Source organism: Octopus bimaculoides, chromosome 22, assembly GCF_046866305.1.
Source record: "Octopus bimaculoides isolate indiv1 chromosome 22, ASM4686630v1, whole genome shotgun sequence".
NCBI classification, from domain to species: Eukaryota; Metazoa; Mollusca; class Cephalopoda; order Octopoda; family Octopodidae; genus Octopus; species Octopus bimaculoides.
In genome coordinates, this window is record NC_142949.1 from 39,687,169 (window position 1) to 39,713,111 (window position 25,943).

The following is a 25,943-nucleotide window of genomic DNA, read 5'->3' on the forward strand; positions in this document are numbered from 1 at the left end:
TATCACACTAAATGCATATATATATTGTGAGACAGCAGAATGTCATGGAATTGTCTGAGATAAAATCTCTTCATAGACTTGTGCTAAAAACAACAATGTATGCTGGGTTGAGATGAACCTCATTCCTGCCGTAGCCCATAAGAACAACAGGTGTGGTTCACCTTTCTTCAGGCTCATCAATGTCGTATGCTCAATTGTTACCTGATTAAATAAAAGTCATACCTTGATATGACGATGGACTGCAAAGTTTATGGGCCGACTATGAAGGAGTGATGCTAGAGCTGTGAGATCTTGCATGCATTCCTTTCAACTCTTCTTATTAAGAAATGTAGATGTGTAGTGATTACGTTGATAAATCCTTGACTGAATGATATTTTGTTTTGTTATTTGTTTTTTAAAAGTAGTTTGGGGAAGAAATAAGGGTTTGTAACAAAAATACTTCACGAGTGAATGGTTTTCAGTGCAGTTCCCAATTGGTTCTAGGGTTTCCAGAAACAAGGATTGAGTCGGTTCCAGATGGGACGTGTAACTATCAAAAGAAATCAGCTGATTGATGGCTCCGCTGCAGGTTCATTACAAGTGAAATGGTTAATGATTGATGACATCAGTCCAGACAGCAAAGCCATTGTTAAAAGGTAACACTTTCTTTTCATTACTACATCTTGTTTTGTTGTTGTTGCTATTATCATTATCATCATTATAATTAGTATTATTAGTATTATTATTATCACTGTTAAGGTGCTGAGCTGACAGAATCATTAACATGCTGGCAAAATGCTTTGCGGCACTCCGCCTGTCGCTACATTCTAAGTTCAAATTCTGCTGAGGTTGACTTTGCCTTTCATCCTTTCTGTGTCAATAAATTAAGGACCAGTTGAACACTAGGGTTGATGTAATTGACACCTCTTCTCCCCCAAAATGACTGCCCTTGTGGCAAAATTTGAAACCATTATTATTATTATTATTATGATTGAGTGAGAGAGCAGTGTATGCCATCAAAGTGACACTGAGGTAAAATATATGAAGCCCAGTATACCAATCTTGACCACCTGTCTGATAAGGGTACTCCAGGTATATGCATCACAACCATATGTGTGCGACATGGTGATCTTATATCAAGATAAACAGTGCATGACCTTGCAGGTGGGGCCCAGTTAGAATTTTCTTCAGATTGAGTTGCCCATCCCGCTCAAAAGGTTCCTGAATATGGGTTGTTGAATTAATTGTGCATTAGCTTGTGACTTTGAGAATTCGATGATGTGAGTGTTTAATTTTTAGAATGACATTGTAGGGTAGGTGTGACAGGTCAGATATGTCCAGTTTGAACATAAAACAAGTAAAATATTTTGGTCAGATATGGCTGATTTGAATGCTAAAGGATTAAAGAGGTACATGAAATGTAAATTGAAATGAAATTTTGATAGAATTTAGAACACATTAAAAGAGAAAGTGTGCTTCATGGATCCAGGAACAGTCACAGACAGGTTGCTATGAAAAGGGGTTAATCCAGTACATTACAAAACATTTTCCATAGTATTTTTCTTATATCCCAATTGAAGTTTTCTATAAATACAGTGCTGGTTGATATTTTTTACTTATTGTTTTATTTTGTTTATTTATTTTAAAAAAGTTATTATTTCTTTCATACTAATTCTTCCATTTCTTATGTTTCCTGTATTTGCCATTTCATCAGAGTACTGAAAATTGTGAAGAATAAAAGTAATTCTGAAATGCAAGACGTTCCTGTATTTAAGATTAACTATAAGAACTCTGGAGATGGCTGCCAGAAAGGTAACTGCTTCTTTAAGTTTATTTTGTTTCATTTCTAATCCCCCCCCCCTCACAAATTATGAATTTGGTAGACAAAAATTGTGTGGAGGCCCTTGGTAAATCAGACAGGAATTTCTGCTTTACTAATGTTGTAGCAGTAAAGTCTAGTAAAGTGGTTAAGTTTCCTGTTAATACAGTTATCAGAGATTATAAATTACAATATTCTGAATATTGTGATACATGTGGAAAGTTTAAATCTGTTGTTTATTCAATCCTGACTACTTTTATACAAATAAATTTTCACACACATATATTTATTTTATATTTACAGTGGACCTGTCACTGCGGAAACTACGTTTCCACATTTGTCCGACGTATTTGAACTCTCTTATACGCTTTCTCAGTGGTTCCATTGAAACAAGTTATACATCAACTGTAGATGGTGGCATGAACACTTCAAGCTTAGCAACTGCACAAGACTCAAAACCTTCTTTCTTGTTACCCACTGATGCATCTAACCTTACTGTAAGCTGCAAAATTGCAGATCCAGAAATTGTATTCTTTTCAAATCCAGAAAAACGGACTTGTCCTATTCTTGTTTTAAAGGTAAGTTCTACCTGTAATTGTTGTGACTAAGAGGTTTAGGATGAGTGGCCATACTAGGCTTAGTGGCAGACAGGGAGTAAAGAAATTTAGTGTCTTACTGAGAAAAATCCCTAAAAACCATCAAACAAACACTCATTTTTGTCTTCAATAAATTAGTTGTGTCTAAATAAAGAAAGGAGCTGATTCGTTATTACTTGTTGTTTGATGTTGTCTGATGTTGTCTGATGTTGTCTGATGTTGTTTGATGTTGTCTGATGTTGTCTGATGTTGTCTGATGTTGTCTGATGTTGTTTGATGCTGTTTGATGCTGTTTATTGTTGGTTATTCCAGGCTGGTATGAGGATTGACTATTTTTATTTTAACTTACGTGAAGAAATTCAAGTGGATATACAGAAAATGCAGTTAATATCTTGCTATTATGGTCAATTTGATGATAGTTCTAACAAGGTAAGAATCATAGTCAATGTTGTTTTAACCAACCATTTTTTTCTGTGTTTTTTTTTCTTTTCTGTTTCAATAAAAGTTACGCACCACTTATAACAGCATCCAGTACTATGTAAAATATAATGCTGAGACCGCCTTCGGTCTTGCAATGTTGGCTCTGAATTCAATAGGAAATCTATGGAGATAAACTTAAAAGTGGAAATATCACACAAACATTTTAACAAACAAAATCAAAAGCTGGACCAGATTTTATTGGCTTCTTTTCCAGATAATTTACCCAAGTGACATAACATTTGGCAGAGTGAATGATTACCAGGAGAAACTGACAGAAGTAAATGTCCAAATTGATAAGATTTATTTACACCTATCTGCTTCAGTGATTAATTTAGTACAAAGTGTATTGGAAAGCTACCCGTCCTGGAGAACCAAAACTGTGAGTAGTTCCAACCTTTATTTCTGCTTTTGTCTTATTACTTAATAATTCTTCCTTCTGATTAGATTTTAGTTATTGGAATGGTTTCTGAGTAAAATAATAGTCATCATTGTTTATTATAATATTATTTCTTATTTTTCCTATTTTAGAAGAAAGAAAACTTCACTCCCCCCATAACTCATCAGCCATTAACTAATCTCTGGGATGTACAGAAAGTTTCTTCAGAAAAATGGCTTGAATTCACTGCTATTAGAGGTTTGCAAAACATTATCTACATTTACAATCGTTTTGTTTTAGATATATAAACAGAGACTGACAAATACATATTTCACCATGAAGATCATCATTGATGTCCTCATTTTAACATCTACTTTACCATGCTTGCATGGGTCAGACAGTATTTTGTTGCAGCAGAATATTCTGTGGTCAGCCCTCACCTATATATATATATATATATATATATATATATATATATATATATATATATATATATATATATTCCCCATTGTTTAAGAGGAGGTAACCACAAGACACATACTAGGCATTCCATTCATTTCCCAGCTCAAAGAAGCAAGCTCCGTTCTATGCTCGGGTCACTATACACTATATATATATATTTTTCTTTTTCATTCTATATTTTTAGGGGATGCAGGCAGCAGTGAAAAAAAAATTGTTTCAAACGGTTTTATGGAAAAATTCAATATTGCCATTAATGAACTTGACCTTGTGTTTGAAGTTGAAAACCAGGATAATGAAATCCCTATTTTGTACCTGAAATCTTCATTAGATGCAAAGATGAAAAACCTTTCAAGCCAGGTACAGATTTTAAAGTAATTCTATACATTCAAAATGAATTCATTCATATATATATATTTTATACTCATATATATATGCACACAAACACACACACATGCACTCATACATACGTACACACACACATGCACACATATAATTGAGATGATAAAGGAATAAACAATGAACTTCATTAGCTTACTGCTGTTTCTGCTGTAAGATGCAATGTCCTCTCAGTTGCATGCTTGAGTATCACTTTATCGCTCTCAGTTTCTTATTATTGCTCTGTACTCAACTAACATTTTGTTCTGAAACATATGTATATTGCGTTCTACACCAGATTATTAGTATCGCAATGCCTAAGTGAAATATATGTATATGTATATATATGTATATATATATATATATATTATGATTGACCGTTGACTGGACACTATTCAATTTTTTTTTTTTCTCCGTGTTTTTCTCCTTGTCTCCGTATTCTTTCTGTTGAAGAGCGTAGCTCGAAACGTCAAAGACTTTCCGTATTCCCGAGCGTCATACTAATACATCCTTTTGTTATTTACACCACCTGTCCTCGTCTGTTGTTGTTTTTTCGTATATTCTCCCATATATATATATATATATATATATATATATATATATATATATATACATACATACGTGAGATAGGTAAGCCAGTGAATTATTAACTTGCACATTTCTTTTCCGTTCCAGTTACAATTACAGTCCGAAATCAACCTCGAGCTTGCTTACTTCAATGAAAAGCTCAGTGTTTGGGAGCCCTTGGTTGAACCAGTAATGGAGAAAGAAAATCTGTACCGACCATGGGAATTACAAATCAAGGTTAGAGGTCTTAAACCTTTTCATTATAAATATTAATCCAGTCATATTTCTGTTCACAATTGTTTTTTTTTTTATTATTTATTTGTCTTACATATCTTTAACTTTGCAAAACCCTGACACATTTGAAACTTATAAAAAAACGTAAGTTACACATAAATATGCACCTTTTTGTCTCCTATTTCAGATGGTCCAAGCTGCTAGCCAACCAATCACCACTAGCTATGAAGAGACTAGGATGGATATTGCTGACGGTTTTGATGAAGATCTGCATAATAACCTACAGAAAAGCCGTGTCAAGTCCAGTAGTTCAGAATCAGAGACTGATTCCAATACAGAAATGACAGTGATCAGACGGAAACCGTCAAAGAAAAAGAGGCTTACTAGTGAAAGAAGTTTCGGTAAGTGTAGCATTGTGTGTGTGTGTGTGTGTGTGTCTGTCTGTCTGCATACCAGTACAAAACAAATTGGTACAACTTAGACATTTGATAGATAGAGATCAATATACTTAATATAGTTCTGAAATAAGTATTGAGATCAACTCAGACCCATGGAAATGGATGACAGCCCCTTATTCTCTCTCTCTCTCTTTTTTGCTCTCTGTCATTTCCCTTTCAGCCTACTTATGGAATGTCTTGTCCGTCTGTCCAGCTACAAGCATTTAGTCTCCATCAACATAAGGCATATTAAACATTAATTATTAACTTCCATCCCTAATAATTAATTTTTAATAATCCTGCTGATTATTTGTGACATCAGTGTTCGAAATGATGCTGATGATGATGTTCTATATATCATGACAGCAAGATTTGACTGGCATGCAGTGACCAGACGGTCCCCGCTGACAATTTCCACTAGAATGAAATCACATGATATGGGAGTTCCAATACATATGTCTGCTATGGATCTGTGTGCTTTTATGCACACACACACACACACACACACACACACACACACACACAGACACACACACACACACACACACACACACACACACACACACACACACACACACACACACACACACACACTTATAGTTATGTATTTATATACACACACATATTTTGATTGTATTATTTTCTTTACATTCTAAATTGATTTCAAAACAGAAATTATGTATTCAGTCTTTATTAAAGTACTTTCTACAAGAAACAATATTATTAATCAACATCCCTTGAAAATAATTAACTTTGTCTGAGCACTTGTGTTATTATGTTTTGGATTCTTACTAATTTCCATTGTTATTTTTGTGTTCACCATTTTCATTACATATTAATTAATCCAAACCATTTAATGAGCTACTAATGTGCTTTTCTTTTTTTATTTTACATTGAGCTTTCAACTTTTGTACTTGTTTCATTGAGAGGCTGTGGCCATGCTAGAGCACTGCATCCGGCTGTATGTGATGTTAACAAACAATATACTTAATGAAGCAAACCTCCGTATTTCAGATACAGTGAGTCATCAGAGCAGTATCCAGGGTGAATCCGACTCGGAGCCTGAGACTTTTATCCATAATATAACAAATAAACTAGGTAACATTTTCTCTAGTGATAGTAGCGAAGCTGATGTCAGCGAAACAGATGATAACGATGAAGCCTTTGACCCTTCTCTCAACGATCCAGTATTTATGACCTCCAAAGGACTTATACATGCTGGCATGAGTGGTACGAAGCCTGACTTCTTTTTTCAAATCAGCAACTGCTTCATGTTATCAATGCACATTTGTACAAGGCTTGTGTTGCACCGACCAATATGCATGTGTATTATTTACATGTTATGTGTTCATTTATTGATCTTGTATTACGTATTGATTTCAAATTTTGACACAAGGCCAGCAATTTGGGGGGAGGGAATAAATCAGTTACCTCGACCCCAGTGTTCAACTGGTATTTTTTTATCAACCCCAAAAGGATGAAAGGCAAAGTCAACCATTTGAACTCAGAACAAATGTCAGAGAAAATACTGCTAAGCGTTTTTCCCAGTGCAGTAATGATTCTGCCAGCTCATCCCCTTTATTTTGTATTATATATTAAAAAAGTGAATATGAAGCAATCCTAAGTTTTTCAACATCAAGCAATAATAGGATTATAACTCACTGTGTTCTCTCACTGCCTTTTGCATTCCAATTGTCTTCTCTGCCTTTTTATGTGGGATTTTAACATTTTTGTAATATTTTTCTTTTGCTTTTTGACCGAAATGTTAAATGTTTGTGTTATACTCAACTAACTACAATAAAATTTGATAAGATTAATTTGTGTACCATGAAGAAAGGTGAACCCTGTTGTAGAGTTTTATTTCTGGCCACCATAGAACCTTTCCACTTTCCTCCGGGCTTATTTTACTTTTTGTTTTTTTTATATATTTCATTGCTAACTGCACTTCTCATGTACATAAATTAATTATCATATATATATATATAGAATTCGTTATCAATATGAAGCATGCTTTCTATAAAGTCTCAGTCTTTGTCCAGGCTAGAAACTTCCAAAATGGTAATTCTATACAACGTCTTACAAAATGCTTATTCTTTGTTTTCAAACAAAAATAATCTTTTCTAACTTAATCCTTTAACTTTAGCAATTTCATTGAATAAATGAACATTGTTAACTATTTTTGAAATGTCAAATCCTTTTATTTATGACAAATATATAAAACTAAGCACTTCAAACTTGTGACAATAACTACCACATAACTACTTGCAATTTCTATTCAGTTTAAATTTCAAAGTTATCTCCCCTGCACTGCACTTTTTGAAAATCATTATTATTGACATTAATAATTTTTGATCTCCATACAAGTACAATTTCAATGGATTTAAAACATTATGTTAGCTCACACTTTACCTAAATAATATAAACAAGTTATTCTATCGATTACTTACGTTCTCTGCTTCTTTGTTCCCACCATGTTATATTTCTATTGTTTCAATGTAGGTTCCTTATCTGATGAAGTTGATGGGCAGCTCCATGAAGACAATGAGACAAGTACATGTAACTACATTATCATAAACACCAAGGATGTTTTCCAACTGAATGTAACACCAGCTGCCATCAGTGTAATTAGTGATGTCTATGAGGTGAGCGAAAAAAACCATAGCATAATCAGTGCAGTGTCACATTTTCTTTGATAGCGCAGTTATACTTTATTGCAACAGTGCTAATGAAGATATAATAGGGCTTAGGGTACAGCAACCCTCATAAATCCTCTTTTGAACATTGTGTGTGTGTGTGTGTGTAGTGAGGAACCATTAATCCAGACAAGGAAAGATGCGCATAAGTGGGCTGGTTACATCCCTGGCATAGGCCATGAGTTATGGTCTCACTTGCCTTGCCGTGACTTCTCACGCACAGCATATTTCCAAAGGTCTCGGTCACTAGCCATTACCTCGGTGAGGCCCAATGTTCAAAGGTCGTGCTCCACCACCTCATCCCAGGTCTCCCTGGGTCTACCTCTTCCATAGGTTCCCTCAACCACTAGGGTGTGGCACTTTTTCACACAGCTATCCTCATCCATTCTCACCACATGACCATACCAGCGCAATCGTGTCGCTTGCACACCACAACTGATGCTTCTGAGGTCCAACTTTTCTCTCAGGGTGCTTACACTCTGTTGTGTATGCACACTGACATTACACATCTATCGGAGCATACTAGTTTCACTCCTTGCAAGTTTACACATGTCCTCAACAGTCACGGCTGTTCACAGACATGCGTCATACAGTCTACTTTTTACTCTGTGCGAGAGACCCTTTGTCACCAGCGGAGGTAGGAGCTTTCTGAATTTTGCCCAGGTTATTCTTATTCTAGTAGCTACACTCTCAGAGCATCCACCCCTGTTACTGACTTGGTTACCTAGGTAACAGAAGCTATCAACCACTTGTAGTTTTTCCCCCTGGCATGCGATGGAAGCTGTTTTCTGCACATTTTTAGTGTTTATTGCCCTTGAGCAATTGCCACACACAAAAACTATCTTCCCAGTTAGCCTTCCTTTGATGTTGTTGCACCTCTTATGTGTCCATAGCTTACACTGGGTACATCTTATAGAGTTTCTACCTACACCTTTTCTACACTCTGATTTCGCTTAGTTTCTATGGCCGAATGTTCTTCCTAATATCAACTACTTTACAAAGTGTGCTGGGTGTTTTCTATGTGGTCCCAACATGAGGGCTTTTTATGTGGAACCAGCATACACACACACACATGTGCACGCATGTGCATGCACTGATCTATAATATAATTTCTTTGTTGTTACAACTTTTAGTGACAAATATATTTAGATAACCTAAAAAATGTAACATATTAGTACATGCATCATCAGTAGCCTTGTAGATTAGGTGGGTATTGCTACCCTTAAGTTTAGAAATAAAGATTTCAAGTTCAAAATACAGTTTGGTTTTACATCCACATCCTGGAATAAGTGAGATTCTTGTTGATGATTGGATATCAAATCAAAATACGTGTTAATATTTAAATCATTTTTCATCTCTAATGATGTTGCTAATAGTCTGAAAAATTATAATCTTATTAACAATAATTCATTTATCTCAAACATTTTGACACTTAATTTATTTATTTTGCCATATTAGTGACCATTTCATATTTGTATATTTGCAGGCCTTGATGACCCCCACAGCTTCAGATATTACACTGGTGAGAGACCTCCCTGCTTTACAAGTTATCAATGAAGTAAGTTTGCATTCGTTTGTCTTTTATTCATATTTCTACATTAAAACATCTGCTTTATTTTAGAGGCTGAAACCAAAGTTATGAAAGCTGAATGTTTCAGTAGATATATATATATGAAGGGGTGCTGAAAAGTTCCTGGCTTTAAGGGTGTCATGAAAGGCCTGGTTGGAGGCCCAAACTTTCAAGTTTTTTTTACAGGGCTTAGAAAAACAAAAGGACCCTGCAATAAGTGAGTGAATCTGAGAAGGGGAATATGTTAAATAAAATCATAACTGATGTTCCTGTATTTTCTTTTACCCAGAGCTAGGAACTTTTCAGCACCCCCTTGAAGGGAAAAGAAACTCCACTCTGATACAAAACAATAAGCATGGCAGGTTTGTGATTTAGAACAGCTATAAGATGAAAGATTCTGATATGGAATAAATGTGACAAAGGAATATTATATTCAGAATTGTTATATATTGTAATTTTGGTTTTTGTTGGATTTTTTTTGTTATATAAATCTTTGTCAGACTATGTTTATATCTAAATTCTCACCTTTGTGAATTCTTTGATTATTTATTTGCACACACACACACACACACACACACGTAATGTTTATTTTCTTATCTTTATCAGCTTGGATGTCATGCTGTTGTGACGCTGCATCATTCTGTCAAGGTAAGTTTGTACATTTTGGGGTTCCGTGACACAAACTTCCTGTTTGAAAGTAAATTATAATTTCCCATCAAAATTTCTTGTTGATTTATGTTTCAAACACCAACTTAATAATCATTTCAAATTTTGGCACAAAGCCAGCAATTTTGGGGGAGAGGGTAAGTTGATTATGTCAACCCCAGCTTACTTAAATCTATCAACCCTGAAAGGATAAGCCAACCTCAGAAGAATTTGAACTCTGAATGTAAAAACAGATGAACTACCACTAAGCATTTTGCCCAGTGTGCCGACGTTTCTGCCAGTTCGCTACCTTAATAATAATCTTTTCTGCTAAAAGCACAAGTCCTGAAATTTGCGGGGAGGGGCCTAGTCATTTACATCGACCCCAGTTCCACTGGTACTTAATTTATCAACCCTGAAAGGATGAAAGGCAAAGTTGACCTCAGCAGAATTTGAACTCAGAATGTAAAGACAGATGAAAGGCAAAGCTAGTGTGTTAACAATTCTGCCAGCTTACAAATACCAACTTAATAATGACCAGTTATTTTACTAAATTCATTATTTAAAAAAAAAATTAGTTGAAACATGGACTGGGATTTTCAACAGAAATATGGTAATGAAAGAATATATTAGATTTTTTGAACACCTTGTATATATACATATATATATATATAGATATAGATATGGATGGATGGACAGTTAGATAGATAGATAGATAGATAGATATACATACACACACACATACACACATTTATGCATGCACACATACACAAATGCAATTTGCACTTCAGTTTGACCCTCCGATGAAGTCACAGGGTGATTCACAATCATGCAACTATGAGTGTATTGCATCTTATAAAAGAAACAGCTGTAAGTTAATGTAGTTCACAGCACAATTTCTTTTTCTTTTGTCATTTTAATTCCTTATTTCTGCTCTGTACTCGACTAATGCTTTGTATTGAAACATATATATATCAAGTTCTAATACCAAGTTATTAGTATCATAATGCCTATGTAAAATAATAAAAAAAATATATATATATATTTACCTTTTGAAAATTGTGTTGTTTTATTGTTTCTATTCTTAGAATCCTGAAGAAAAAGTCCAAGGTTGTTCAGTGATTCAGAAAAAGAATGTTAATGGTACAGAAGAAAAGAAAGTGATCACCTCTCCAGATTGGACAACCTCTCCAGATGATGAGTAAGTATATTTTTTTATTGCATATTACACATAAAAAAAAAACTGAATATTAATTTATATTTGCATGTATAAATGGTGTGGCACAGCTAATACATGCACAAGCAATCGACATGCATTTCAGAAAAAAAGGGTCACCTGACTAACAGACCTTGTTCAATGAGGTTGCTTCTGTCTATTTACTCAACCTGCAAGAATTAGCACCTGAATTTCCTTCAAGTCATACTCTACTTGTTTAAGAAAGGAATGACATTTTAGATAATGTAATTGTCACAACTACAAATATATTTGATCATAAGTTTGACCAGGATTGACCAGAGGTTAAGCAACAACAAATCTGGTCAGAATTCCTGTAACAGAGTGAAGTTCACAAGTGACAATACTCCAAAAATCTTCAAATTTACCCCTGCTTTTATGACACAAACTTCCTGTTTGAACTCTTTTCATATGAACCTACCTAAAACTGCTCCCGAGTCTATGATCCAGACTTCCTGATTTGAAGTGATCGGAATTAAAATTTCCCATCAAAATCTCTTGTTAATTTATGTTTCAGCAACTGAATAATGGTTTTTAAATTTTGGCACAAGGCTGGCAATTTTGGGGAAGGAATAAGTTACTGACCTCAGTACTCAACTGGTATTTATTTTACCAGTTCCGAACGGATGGAAAGCAAAATTGTCCATGAAAACGGATGAAATGCCTCTAAGCATTTCATCCAACATGTTAAGGATTCTGCTTGCTTGCCACCTTAAACACGAACTTAATAATAATAGTTTATTTTACAAAGTATTTCAACAGAAATATGGTAACAAAACAATTAATGTAAAATATAAGATAAAAACAGTTAAAAAGCAATTTAAAAAAAAACAAAACAATTACATCAGAATTTTTCTTTGATGTGTTCTCTGGTGCTTCTGTTTTAGTGAAATTGATGGTTTAAGTTTCCTGCCCAAGGCATTGTCAAACATTGGCAATATGGTGAAGCTGTTCCCAATACAACCATTCCCTGACACTTTTGATTATGCAACAACTGAGATTCTTGACAAGAATCAGATGACATTGCAAGTAAGTAATTTATTTTATGTTGTGAATCAAAGTAATTGTTGGTTACTGTGTTTATGATGAACAGAGATTGTGTCTGTAACACTGGCAGTTAAAGTTCCTAACATATGTTTGCTGTGTAGTTGATGGTCAGAAAATCGAAAGAGACAGTTTGTCAGAGAATTCAAGAAAAAGATTCTGTCTGATAATGTTGGTTTCAAATTTTGGCACAAGGCCAGCATTTTCGGGGGATGGAGTAAGTCAATTACATCAACACTGGTGTTCAACCGGTACTTCTTTTATCAACCCCAAAAGGATAAAAGGCAGTTGACCTTCACAGAAATTCTGCCTGAGAGCAAACAGACTCACACTCTTGACTAAACTCACTGACAAGCAAGCATGTTTCAATTGTTTGTCCATCAAGTATTTAGCAAACGTTTGCAGGGGACATATTTCTAGTGAAATATTCACTTAATTCCAAGAAATAATGAAGCATTTAATAAAATGACTGTCATTACTAAGCTGGTGTTTAGAACAAATTAACATGAAACATCGAAAAAAAGGTTTTAATTTAGATCACTTTGAAACAAGAAGTTTGTATCATATCACCAGGGGTGGTCTTGGGTGGGTTGGTATCAGAAATCTCCTACTTCCTTTGTCTTTCTTTCAACCAATGAGACAGCCTCTACACGTGTTAACAGGGAAACTTCTATGTGAGTTTGTGACACCCTGGTTAACATTGCAGTACATTTAAGCCTCTTTTTTTTTGTTGTTGTTTTCATTTAGATATTATTTTTTCTATATTTCATTTCAGTTTGATGGCTTTGACCCTATGACACTCTCTTATGCCAGAGCATGTCACAAACTAATCCCAATGCAACCAGTTAAGGTGAGTAAGCCAGTCCAATTATCTAATAGTAATTTGGAGCAATAAATACAAGCTCAGATCTACTTGATGTCTTTAATGGGATTTTTTCAGTAAATATTGAAATATTTTTAATCATAAAATTTTAAATAAATGAATATATTTCTGGCATAAATATTTTAATCATCATTATCATCATCATCTCTGTTGTTGTTTACATGATAATGATGAGTGGTAACATCATCATCATCATCATATTGGATGGACAGATTATATTCAGTGTTTTCCTTTGCTCAATTGTTGACACCTTCTCCATCTCCCCAAAACAAAGTGAAATTGGAACAAACCTTGTGAAATATCCACCATTATCAAACATGTGTATAGGGGTTAGATGCGGGTGTAAATTTTTTTTTTTTTTAAATTAATTAAACGAATAAACACATTAACAACAGAATCATTTAAATTATGACCAGTGTTTTCTGTTGTCATTGTCATTGTTATTGTTCTTGTCTCCGTCAACATCATATACAGCTCCATATAGTTCTTATGGCTATTCAATAAAGCAATAAATACTACAAGGTATTTCACTCAATTTATTCAATTTATAACAATATGAAATTTGTATTTTGATGGCAGGGAAACAATTACTTACAAATTATTTTCTCCTTTTTTTTTTCCTTTTTGCTTTTTGGGGGTCTAAGGGTAGGGAGTATTGGTTTCTATATTTCAATTTTAAAAAAAAGAAATTTTAATAAAACTCTTGATGTGACTGATTTATCAAATTTCATTTCAGAACAACACAAAATACTGCTTTGTCTGGGATGTAGACATATCTCATGGAAGGAAGCTTGTTACAGTCAGCTCTCCTCTCAAGGTAAAAGATCTTATCTTAAATAAAACTTGAAACCGTTCTATATTTAAAAAATGTGGAATTATGTACATTATTTACAATTGACGGATATTTGCTACTACAAATCTTTCTGTGGACTTGACCAGATTTCAATCCTACATGGGGCTTTCCACAAAAGCCACAAACTCTGCTTTTCCCCTTCTGTAAGCTACCATACTATTTGGTTATTAACAACCAGTAAATGTCTTCATTATTTCTTTGAATATTTCAGATCCAAAACAATTTAACCATGGCCTTAGATGTCTTCTGTAAATCTCAGGCTCTGAAAGCCATCCCAGAATTAGCCATAAAAGCTGAAATGGATGATGATAAAGGCTTCGTGAAGCTGACTACTGTTGCTTGTGGAGAGAGTTTCCAAATACCTTTACTCATTGCCTACCACTGTGAACTCTTTGTCTCACCTGTTGATTTATTGTAAGTTCTGAGAATCGGTGATCATTATGTCTGTTTTTTTTTTTGGTTTATTCTTCTCAGTTGCTGTTCCACTGAGAGAGAGAGAGAGTAAAAAGGAGGAGATTAGGGTAATTGTTGTGTCTTGTACAGAGGCCAAAATCAGACTGGAGCCTGGTACAGCTTACCGGTTCCAGTTTAACCATCTAACCCGTGCCAGCATGGAAAATGGATGCAAAATGATGATGATGATGATGATGATGATAATGTAAGTATTGATATGTGGTTAAGAAGTTTGCTTCAAAACTTTGTAGTCCAGGGTTTGATTGTTGCTTTCATTGGTAAGTAGAAAACTATCCAGAAATCCATTGTACATATATCATCATCAACATCCATTTCTATATACTTGCATGGTTCACATGGTTCAGATGAAATTCATGAAGGCAGATTTTCTATGGCCAGATTCACTTCTTCTTACCTTATTTGTTTCCTTGTGCGGGGGGGGGGGGGGGGGGGGGTAATATTTGTCTATGGTTGGACATGATTTTTGTGGATGATTGGAAACGAAGGACATTTCTTTACAACAATTATGCAATGTGAAGACAAGGAGACACAATCATACACACATTCACACACACACACACACACACACATAAATACATATACACATTTTTAATTTATTTATGTTACTGTATAAATGGTGTAAACTTGTGCAAATACCTTGTTGTTAATTGTATCTGTAGAAGATGGGGAGTTGACCCTGAAGGGATGTGACTCAAAGTAAACTCAACCATTCAGTTGAGACCAATTGTTGGTCTCTTGTTAGCAAGTTATAGTAACGAAGGTTTGAACGCCTGATCAGGGATGGCAGTGGGGTCAATCATTAGCCCAACACTTTAGACAAATATTCATTGTATGTCTTATAAATTAGTCCCTTCAACTTAGTACTCTACTGATTTTAATACTTTTTTCCTCATCTTGTATAGCTTCCCAAAGACTGAAAATGGCATTTGGTGGAAAGACCTTATACAAATGAAAGACCGCAGTAAACACTATTCTTGTGTACCAACTGGACTTGCCCGACCTTTCACTATAAAAGTAAATAATTCTTTCTTATATTTGTTTTATTTTGTGTGTGTGTGTGTGTGTGTGTGTGTATATATATATATATATATATAATATCTCTTACTTGTTTCAGTCATTTAACTGCAGCCATGCTGGAGCACTGCTTTCGAGAATGTTTAGTTAAATGAATCAACCCTAATGCTTCTTTTTTAAACCTAATACTTAGTGTATTGAGCACTCCTTTCTTGTCTGGTTGACATATGCAATGCCTTACATTTGTATCATTTCTTTTTTTAGGTAACCTGCAAGGACCAGGAAACCCTGTATCCATCCCAGACGCTACCCAAAAGTATCCCCTATTATATCCTCCACATGAATCCACCAGTTGTCTTACATAATTTGTTACCATATGATGTGCAGTTTTCTCTGGAGGTACTTTACATTTGCTGTTTTATTCTGCATATCGAATAGTGTTTAACTCTTTCAGAGTGGCCTGGTTGCAAACTCCACCACCAAAATAGAAACAAGGAACCAGCAGCACCCAAATAATTGTATTTTTGTATAAATTGTAAAAAATCAAGTTTTGTTAGTTTCTTTATATTTTTGAAATGTTATTTCTTTCCTTTTTATTTTTTAATTGACGATGATTTTTGTAGTAAATAGTCAGAGTAGTGGTGACAGTAACACCACCACCACCACTATTAATAGTAGTGGTGGTGGTGGTGGTGGTGGTGGTGGCGGTGGTGTTGGTGCTGGAAGGGTGACAGACCAATGGTATTAGTTGTAGTGGAAGTGTACAGCACCAGTAGTTGTAGTAGTAGTAGTAGTAGTAGTAGTAATGCCAGCAAAGGGGATTTAAGAAGTCAAGCTAGCCCTAACTTTTTTTGAACAAACTAATATTTCTACTTCCATTTTGTTTTTCAGGGTACCAACTCCTACAGCAGTTTAACCCATGGTGAGATGACACCCCTGTACACTGTGGATGTTACCAAAATGCAGAAATTGTCCTTGCAGGTATGTAAATGATCTGCTTGACCAGTCTGGGCAGTACAGGCATGGCTGTGTGATGAAGATGTTTATTTTGCAAATTTGCAGTTTCAAGTTCAGTCATTTGAGAGGACATTTTGGGAGGACAAGTGTCTTCTCAATGTAATGTTGGGATAAATCAAAGCTATGTGAGTAAAATTTAGTGGATAGAGACTATGTTGAAGCCCATCAAAGGAAGCGTTTTGTGATTCTGTTTGGTGGATCGATGAAGCCTTTGGTGTCTTTATCAGGGTCCAGTCTGTTGTGAAGTCTTTGAGCTTGGTCTGTTGTGTGAGGATGGATCACTGCCCACTGCTAATTATGACAAAGCCATAAAATAAATAAATATTGCTGTGGTTTCAGAAGTTCACTTCCCAGCCATGGGAATTCATGTTCACTCCTGCACACATGCCACCTTCTACTGTAGCTCCAAGATGATCAAAGCCTTGTGATGGATTTCCTTGATGGAAACTGAAAGAAACCCATTTTGTGTGTATGTGTGTGAGCTCATTTTTCCCTTGCCTTTTGCTGGTTTGTAAATAATGGCTTGCAGTTCATCACAAAAGCATGTCCAAGCTTCTTGTCGTGTTGTGATTTCTCTATAAACAAAGGGCTCAATCATACAGGGGTCTTTTGTTTCCAGTTGGTTGCATAAAATATGCCTGGATGTTTGTCGTTCAATAGACAGGAAGAATATTCCTCTATCTGGAACCAAAAAGGGTGTGGTGCCAGAAAGGGCATTCATATATAGAAACTCTGCTCCAAGGCATTCTCATCAAACCCATGCACACATGGGAAAATAGATGTTAAAACAATGATGAACCTGGTGATGATGATGATGATGATGATGAGGATGATGACAATGATGATGACGATGATGATGGCAATGATGACTGCAGACCAACATTAGTGAGACTGAAATTAGAACTAATCATCTTTGCTGCTTTCTTTTGTAGATAACTGATTACCTGTCTTGTGATTGGAGTGGGAACCTAGACATTGGCAATGATATGGAAGAGTTCAAAGCTATTTCTATGGAAACAGAGACTGATATGGAATCAAGTGAGAAATATCTGAGCATTAGTATCCATTCTGTTCAGTCTTTGACTCATGATCTTCGCATCTATTCCCCTTACTGGATCATGAATAAAACAGATTTTCCGATTTTGCTGCGGGTAAGATTATCTTCTCACAAACAAATTTTGTTGCCATAGTTTCTCAGAAAATCCTGAATACATAAATTCAAGAAAATATCTTTTATCTCAGATACATGCATATATATATAGAAAATGTAATAAGAATGTAAATATCATTGTGATGCTCAAACTATTTTCTTCCCCCCCTAGGGCACTGGTTCAGATGCTGTTTTTGAGTGCAGTCCATTAGGTGTTCCAGTATTATTCAGATACAAAAAACACAGGAGAAAAAAGGTATTTGCTAGTTTCATCTGAAACCACATTTCTTTCTTGAAAATTGTTTCATGTGAAAATAGGATTTTTTTTTAGTTTTTTCAATAAAGAGCAGGGAAAGGGATTCTTAACATTATGCTTCTTTTTTTTTTTTTTTTCTTTTTGATTTTCCCACATTTGCTTCGTTTGAAAATATCTTTTCTTCATTATTGCTCTTCCTTACTTTTACCATAATGCTAATTTTCTTTTTTTCCTTTTTTTCTTTTTTGTTTTTTTCTTTTCTTTTCTAGGCCAAATTACAAGTTTATGATTCTAAATGGTCACAATCTTTCTCCATGGATACAGTCAACAGTGCTGGTGTCATTATTTGCAATGATAAGGAGAGAAATCGCAAATATCAGGTGAGTTTAACCCAAGGCGTAAACCTACTTTTTATTCTTTTGACAAGAAGCGAGGCACAAAACATTACTCATTCTCCTCCCCTCGTGAACTTATTGAACTTTCTTGTTAAACAATTTCATGGTTTAATCCAACAAAATCGATTTAAAAACATTAAAACATTTAGAAATATTACTGATGTTGATTAGATTGTGATAATTTTAATTTCAGTTAATAGTTTATAACAAAGTTCCTTAATTTCATTAGTAAAATCTTTTGTTGTTATTTTTTAACCCTTTTGATACCAACCCTCCTGTGACTGCCCCTTGTTCAATAAAATAAAGTTTGTTGTTCAAAGTAATCTAAATTACAGCAATCTATCGAAATTTTGTGTTGATTTATGTACCCAACACTAGCTTCATGGGGTCAAATTTTATTAAATTCTTCCTTATTTTCAAAATTAACTGCAACAAAAGCAGTGTCTTTCAACTGAAATATGGTAATAAAAAGGGTTACAGTAATCTAAATAAAACCCCCTTCCATCAAAACTTCAAATTAATTCAGGTTTCCAAATACCTACTTAATAATAACAAAGTTATTTTACTAAATTCTTCATTACTTTTGAAATTAATGAAAACAGAGGCAATGTATCTCGTCAGAAATATTCTCGTCATATGGTTTCACCTCCAGTTCTTTCCATCATGTAATCCATCTGAGACAGTTCCTGGTTCAGTGATACAAACTTCTTGCTTTTAAAAATGATCTTAATTAACCTGTACCTTGAAAACTTCATGCTAATTTATGTTCCAAACACCAACCTATTCTTCATCATTTTCAAAATTGATTGAAAAAAGAAAATGGTACAAAAAGTTTCACAATCTGATTACTTTGTGGTAAAAATTTTGTGTATTTCGCATTTTTTATTAGTTTATGATGCAAGTCCAGTTGTCAAAAATGAAATTAACCAAAATTGTGACAATCATGCCCTACTTCTTAATCATGAACAATTCGCATTCAAGACTTCGCTTTATGGAAGACAATGAAGATGCAGATCTTTGGTTTGATTTACCACCCAAGGAAGTAAGTTATCTCCCCTTCTATGTTTAACCCTCTCGTCTCTTTTTTTTTCTTGTTCTTATTTATTTTATTCTTGCTCGATCACATTACTCTAAAATTGGATTATATTAAACTCATGAATGAATAAATGCCTCTTAGTAGATTAACATTATCTAAACTTATTGTGGTTAATCTGTATGGAAAAAATGGCAATTTTACCAATGTTTAGAGTAAAGGCATTTTTTCAAGGTATAGAAGGTATCTTATATTTTGGAAGCACCACAACTAAAAAAACACCTGTAAACATACTCATTGGTGATTTTTGTTGTTCTGTCATTCCAGTGTGTTCCATATTGGCCCATAACAGATTCCTACAGGATTTTTGTGAAATATGACCATGGCAAGGCAATTTCTCCGCATATTCCGATCAAGACCATACACAGCACAGTATTACGTATGGAAAATGGGGTTGGTATTTTATTCCCTTGATATTTTGAGAAACAATCTGTAAATTCTGTTGCTATAGTAACAGATTAATCAAGCAATTACAATCCTCCTCCCCCAACTATTTACTTACTTAGAAACCACTCTTGTTCAGTTCAGTTTATATGTTACTCCTTGTGCATGTTTTCTTTTATATACATCTTTTCTTTTTTATCTTTCACAGACTGGTCTTTGTGTTGAAGTTAGTGGAGGCACCCAAACTCCCATCTGTATTTCCTTCTCAGATTACTTCCTTGGTGGAGCACCTGTCCGCATAGAAAACTTGTGCGATGACATTTTCATCAAAATTCACCAGAAGTAAGCATAAATCTTCTTTCTGTATTCTTATAACATCAAAGAACTGGCTTAAACTTGAATATAACAATTCCTTAAATGACCAATTTCTTTTGGAGAAGGCAACAAGGGATCCTTCTAGAAATAGCAGCCTAATGTCTCTTAAATTGCGCTGCACTGTCTTCAAAAAAGACGATGATATTTAAGAATGGAGACCTTGTGGCCTTCAGAAAGAAGCACGTTTTAGGAAATTTATTGCATAAAATAAAAGATTATAGTAAACCATAAAATGTCTGGAATAAAATCATACAAAATAAAAAAAGAAATTCACTTATGAGGTTTTTTTCTAAAAATTTGCTTTTTTGAAAATCTAACATTTTGTTAGAATTTTTGGAGATAATCATCGTCATTGTCATCATTATCACCATCATCATTTAATGTTCACTTTTCCATGCTTGCATGGGTCAGACAAAATTTGTTGAGGTAGATTTGCTACAGCTGGGTGCCTTCCCTGTTGCCAACCCTTACCTGTTTCCAAGCAAGATAATGCCTTCCCTGTTGCCAACCCATACTTGTTTCCAAGCTAGGTAATATTTTCCTATGGCCAGAAATACTTTTCATGGAAGACTGGAGATGAACATCATTGCTTGTAGGATGCGGATGTTTGTATACAACCATCACATGATTTCAAGACAACAGAACTCACACACACACACACACATACTTACACAATGGATTTCTTTCAGTTTCTGCCTACCAAATTCATTCATAAGGCTTTGGTCAGCTTGGGGCTTGACTCCTTGTACTATATCCATAGCCTCCATGTGCATCGTGATAGCCATCAAGTCCATTAAGATCACCAACCATGAGAATCGGACTGCTATCTTCTCTCATCATCAAGGTAGTCAGGGAAGCAATCTGTTTTCTTTTTTCCATATGCAGAACTTATTGATGCTGTCATTGTTATTGTTGTCATCATCGGCAGCAGCAGCAGCAGCAGCATCACTACCATTCTCATAATTATCAACAGTCATTGTCATTATCATCAATATTGTTATCAATCATCATTTTCATTCATCAGTCATCATTGTTGTCATCACAGTTATCATCATTGTTTTCATTTCCAGCACCATCATCACCATTATCATTCATCATAGTTGTCTTTACCATCATCATCATCATATCCAATGCAAACTACTTTTAACCATGTTTTATTTTCAAAAGTTTTCTTATAACTACAAACATGTTTGACAATTTCCTTGAAATAAATTCTCACCATTTTAACACATTCGTCCTCCTTAGGAATCAGAGTCAGGTGACTTTGTTGTCACCAAATCAGGCCATCTTATATACGTGGGATGATCCTGCTGCAGAGAGAACATTAATGTGGAATGTGTATGGAGGTAAAAGACCAAGTTTCCCTGCTGCCATTTCAAAGGTTAATTTCATTCTCATTTGTTCTTTACTTGTTAGTTTAAAGAATTTATTTTCATTGGATTACCAGAGTTGCTGGTTAATTAGATAGGAATTTAATTATATATCTTTACATTTAAAATCCTGCTATAGTCAACTTCGCCTTCTGTCCTTCTGGGACTGTATATACGAGTCAAGTTGAGGTGTAAGGATAACCATGCAGTTAAATAGTTCGCTTCACAACCACATGGTTCCAAGTTTGATTCCACTGTGTGGCACCCTGGAATTGTGGATCTTAAAATGTCTTTTGAGGCCTCCATTGGATTTGCAAACCTTCTGGCAAACACTGCATTCAAAGGTGTGCACAGACATATGGGCAAAATAGATGGTGGAGGTTCGTTTTCCATGCATTTGCAGATGAGATTTGAGGCCAGCAAAAGACAGGCATGGTCTGTCACAAACTGTGCACACAAAAAGGTCATTGTCATTCACCTTCTCGATCGTTACATTCTTCCTTAGATCTCTTTTGACAAACGCACATACCACATAGTTCTGGGTTCAGTTCCACTGCTTGACACTTCAGGCAAGTGTCTTTTACTATAGCCTCAGGCCAATCAAAGCCTTGAGAGTGGATCTGCTAGACGGAAGCTGAAAGAAGCCTATCATATATATATTTGTGTGTCTTTGTGTCTGTGTTTGTCCCTCAACACTACTTGAGAACCAGTGTTGGTATGTTTATGTCTGCATAACTTAGGGATTCAGCAAAAGGGACCAATAGAATAAGTACCACACCTTAAAAAAAATAAGTACTGGTGTTCAATTCATTCAGCTAAAATAAATTCTTCAAGGTGGTGCCCCAGTATGGTCGCAGTCAAATTACTGAAACAAGTAAAAGAATATTCAATGTACTATTTTAGTTTGCTGATTAATTAACTAGACCAATCTTCGTTATCCTATATTCGTTATCCTTTATTAGTTATTAATTAACTAGACCAATCTTTGTTATCCTATATCTAAGAATAGAAAGTGGAACGATCATTTGATTTAAAGTATTTAAACTGTGTTTCTTCTTGTTTTGCTCTTCTATTTAACAGGATGGTTATGGAAATGTCCACCTGAGAGTACAGTCCCTCTCTATGAGAGTTGATTCTGTGGATGGTTATGAATTACCAGAGAGTAGCACTGAAGGTACTTAAGATAAATTCTATGTCTTTTCCCTTTCTTTTCTATGTGTGTGTGTGTGTGTGTGTGTGTGTGTGTGTGTGTGTGTGTGTGTGTGTGTGTGTGTGTGTGTGTATGAGAGAGAGAGAGAGACAGAGACAGACGATGAGAGAGGGAGCACATGTATGTATGTGTGTGCCCAATTCCATCAAGCCACTGAGTCATAAAACATTATTTAAAAACCTTCTCTAAACAAGATCACCAATGGTGGGTGTCATCCTACTTACTGAATAAAATATCTGGGAAGAATATAGTTTGACATCATCAGTTTTTTTTTATGGGAGTATTGTGACAAAATGTTTGGCAACACTTAGGTGCATCCCTTTAAATTCTGAGTTCAAATCTCACCAGCTTTATCTGTCATCCTTCTGGAGCTGGGGTGGGATCAGAACACATGAAGTTCTGGCCGATTAATAAATAGGTGCAGGCATGGCTCTGAGGTAAGAAGTTTGCTTTTCAACCACCTAGTTCCAGGTTCAGTACCAATGCTCTTCCAAATACTGAGATGTTTGTGGCTGTTTATATTAGAAGTTAAGTTATACATTTGTGCAGAAATGTTGCTGTCTATATCAACCAACAGCAATATTGGTTTCACATTTTGGCACAAAGCCAGCAATTTCGTGGTGGGACGGGGTGGGGGTTAAGTCGATTACATCAACCCAAGTGTTCAATTAGTACTTATTTTTATTTACTCCAAATGGATGAAAGGCAAAGTTAACTCTGGCAGAATGTGAAAATGGATGACATTGCTGCCAAGCATGTTACCTGGTGTGTGTTAATGATTCTGCCAGCTTTTGCCACTTTGTAATCAGCAGTAATACTGCATGGATCAAGAGGTGAACAGTAGGAAAGACACCTTTACTCTTAACACCTTGGGAGATCTTGGTTTAATCTCCTGCCTGGTCTAAAGCCATGATCTGACCCCCCTTGTATGCCTTTGGTGGGGATCCACTCTGTTGCAAGAAATCAGACCAGGATTCCTTTCTGAGGATAACATAACTTTTTGATGCATTGCTTCATACTTCAGCAACTCAGATGTCTTAGTTTCTTCCCCACTTTCTGGATCCACCAGTCTTGGAGAGCCCTTACTTAAAATAAACTCTACTTTGAGCCTATAAAGTAATGAGACTGGAGTTTATCAGGGGTCCCAAAGTGTTACAGTAACTGAATACAGGGCTAGTCCACATTAATCTGTAAGGAGCATGGGGCCAGTTTGCTGGTTTGTCTTGGATGGGATGCTGGACTGTCACAAGGTTACTCATTTTCACCGGCTGAATGGACAGAAGCAATGTGGAATGAAGCGTTTTGCTCAAGAACACACTGCATCGCTTGGTCCAAGAATTGAAACCACAATCTTACAATCATGAGCCCAACACCCTAACCACAAAGCCATGTGTCTCCACTCTAGGCTAAGTGCCTCCACTGCTCCTGAATGGAACGCCATTTCATCACACGATTAACTCCCAGAGGCAGCTGGTACTCATTTTCAGCTGAGTGAAATGGAGCAACATGAAATGAAAAACCTTGCTCAAGGACACAACATACTAGTCCCAAAATTAAAACCTAGCAACCCACAACTTCAACCACCTCCAGTTCTTGTAAATAAGCGATTACAAAAATAGAAAATATTTTTAGAAAATGCTCTCTCAACATTTTTCCCATTTATTTCAGATGACAGTGATGAACCTGATGCCATGATCTCTTCATTTACTGATTCTTTGTATGGGAAAACACGAAGTGACAAAGTAGTGATATACTGGATGTCATTTTTGGATGGCCATCAACGTGTGTTGCTGTTTACTCGAGATGAACGAGTTGCACAAGCAGTGAGACAAGTTAGTCAAAGACTTCCTAATTTTTTTGACTTATAGACTTCCTTGTGTTGATCTTTTTGGTTTGGTTTATCGAAATAAGTTTTAAGTTTTACTGTGAAATATCAAACACTTCTTTTGTGGAAGCCATTTCCTACACTTCAGTTGTCTGTGTGTGTATGTATACATACATCCATATAAATTATACATGTATCATCATGTGTGTGTGTGTGTGTATATATATATATATATATATATATATATATATATATATATATATATATATATATATACAGAGAGGAGAGAGATAGAGAGAATTAGGTGCAGATGTGACTGTGTGGTAAGACATTTGCTCCCCAACTACATGGTTCTGGATTCAATCCCACTGTGTGGCACCTTAAGCAACTATCTTCTACAATAGCCCCAGTCTGACTAAAGCCTTGTAAGTGAATTTGGTCAACAGAAACTGAGAAGATAACGACCATGAGCAAGAGTGTTCTGCTATAACCCGAGGCCAATCAAAGCCTTGTGAATGGATAGGATTGGTGGGAACTGAGAGAAACTAGTCATATATATATATGAGTATATATGTGTGTGTGTGTATATATACTTATATATGTAAGTATGTATATATTGTTTGAAGTGGGTTACAGATTCTATATTCTAAGAAAAAGGAGGAGGTCCAGATTTGTTTCTGACCCTGGCTGACCCATACTTTTTCCTACCTCCAATTGTAGAGAGATTATGTGCCTCTGACTGAGTCATTTATACCAAAATCTCGAGAACAACATTAACCCCCAATGCCATCATTTTATGCAAGAAATTGCTCTTCAGTTTCATTTTTGTTAAAAGGTGTGTAAATCTCTGGAGGTTTAAAAGAGACATCTAAACTTGCACAAAAAAAAACACGATGAAATAACAGATTCTGAACTGAGATACATTTGCAACATTCGTAGGAAGTTTTTTTAAGAAAGTCTCTGGGTTCAAAGTCCATATCTGTTCACACTTAAGGAGCTTGAAGTGGTCAAGCTTTGTTTCAGAGCAGACTGTCTACATATATATATATATATATATATATATATATATATATATATATATATATATATATATATATATATATATATATATATACACACATACAAATGTGTAT

At 35.2% G+C, this 25,943-nt stretch overlaps 1 protein-coding gene across 1 annotated transcript in view; it reads left to right on the forward strand.

Moving 5' to 3' along the window:
- Positions 1 to 25,943, forward strand: part of LOC106878713 (intermembrane lipid transfer protein VPS13A) — a 124,672-nt gene that overhangs the window by 70,850 nt on the left and 27,879 nt on the right. The window contains 30 exon segments of the mRNA XM_089339585.1: positions 484 to 635; positions 1,694 to 1,791; positions 2,102 to 2,376; positions 2,707 to 2,823; positions 3,089 to 3,253; positions 3,403 to 3,508; positions 3,897 to 4,069; positions 4,763 to 4,891; positions 5,076 to 5,289; positions 6,340 to 6,555; positions 7,825 to 7,967; positions 9,505 to 9,576; positions 10,195 to 10,236; positions 11,322 to 11,434; positions 12,355 to 12,496; positions 13,287 to 13,361; positions 14,131 to 14,211; positions 14,459 to 14,661; positions 15,624 to 15,735; positions 16,000 to 16,134; positions 16,627 to 16,716; positions 17,685 to 17,903; positions 18,075 to 18,158; positions 18,428 to 18,538; positions 19,443 to 19,595; positions 19,914 to 20,039; positions 20,239 to 20,372; positions 21,651 to 21,786; positions 22,856 to 22,949; positions 24,654 to 24,817. Of these exon segments, the coding sequence (XP_089195711.1) occupies positions 484 to 635; positions 1,694 to 1,791; positions 2,102 to 2,376; positions 2,707 to 2,823; positions 3,089 to 3,253; positions 3,403 to 3,508; positions 3,897 to 4,069; positions 4,763 to 4,891; positions 5,076 to 5,289; positions 6,340 to 6,555; positions 7,825 to 7,967; positions 9,505 to 9,576; positions 10,195 to 10,236; positions 11,322 to 11,434; positions 12,355 to 12,496; positions 13,287 to 13,361; positions 14,131 to 14,211; positions 14,459 to 14,661; positions 15,624 to 15,735; positions 16,000 to 16,134; positions 16,627 to 16,716; positions 17,685 to 17,903; positions 18,075 to 18,158; positions 18,428 to 18,538; positions 19,443 to 19,595; positions 19,914 to 20,039; positions 20,239 to 20,372; positions 21,651 to 21,786; positions 22,856 to 22,949; positions 24,654 to 24,817 (4,074 nt within the window).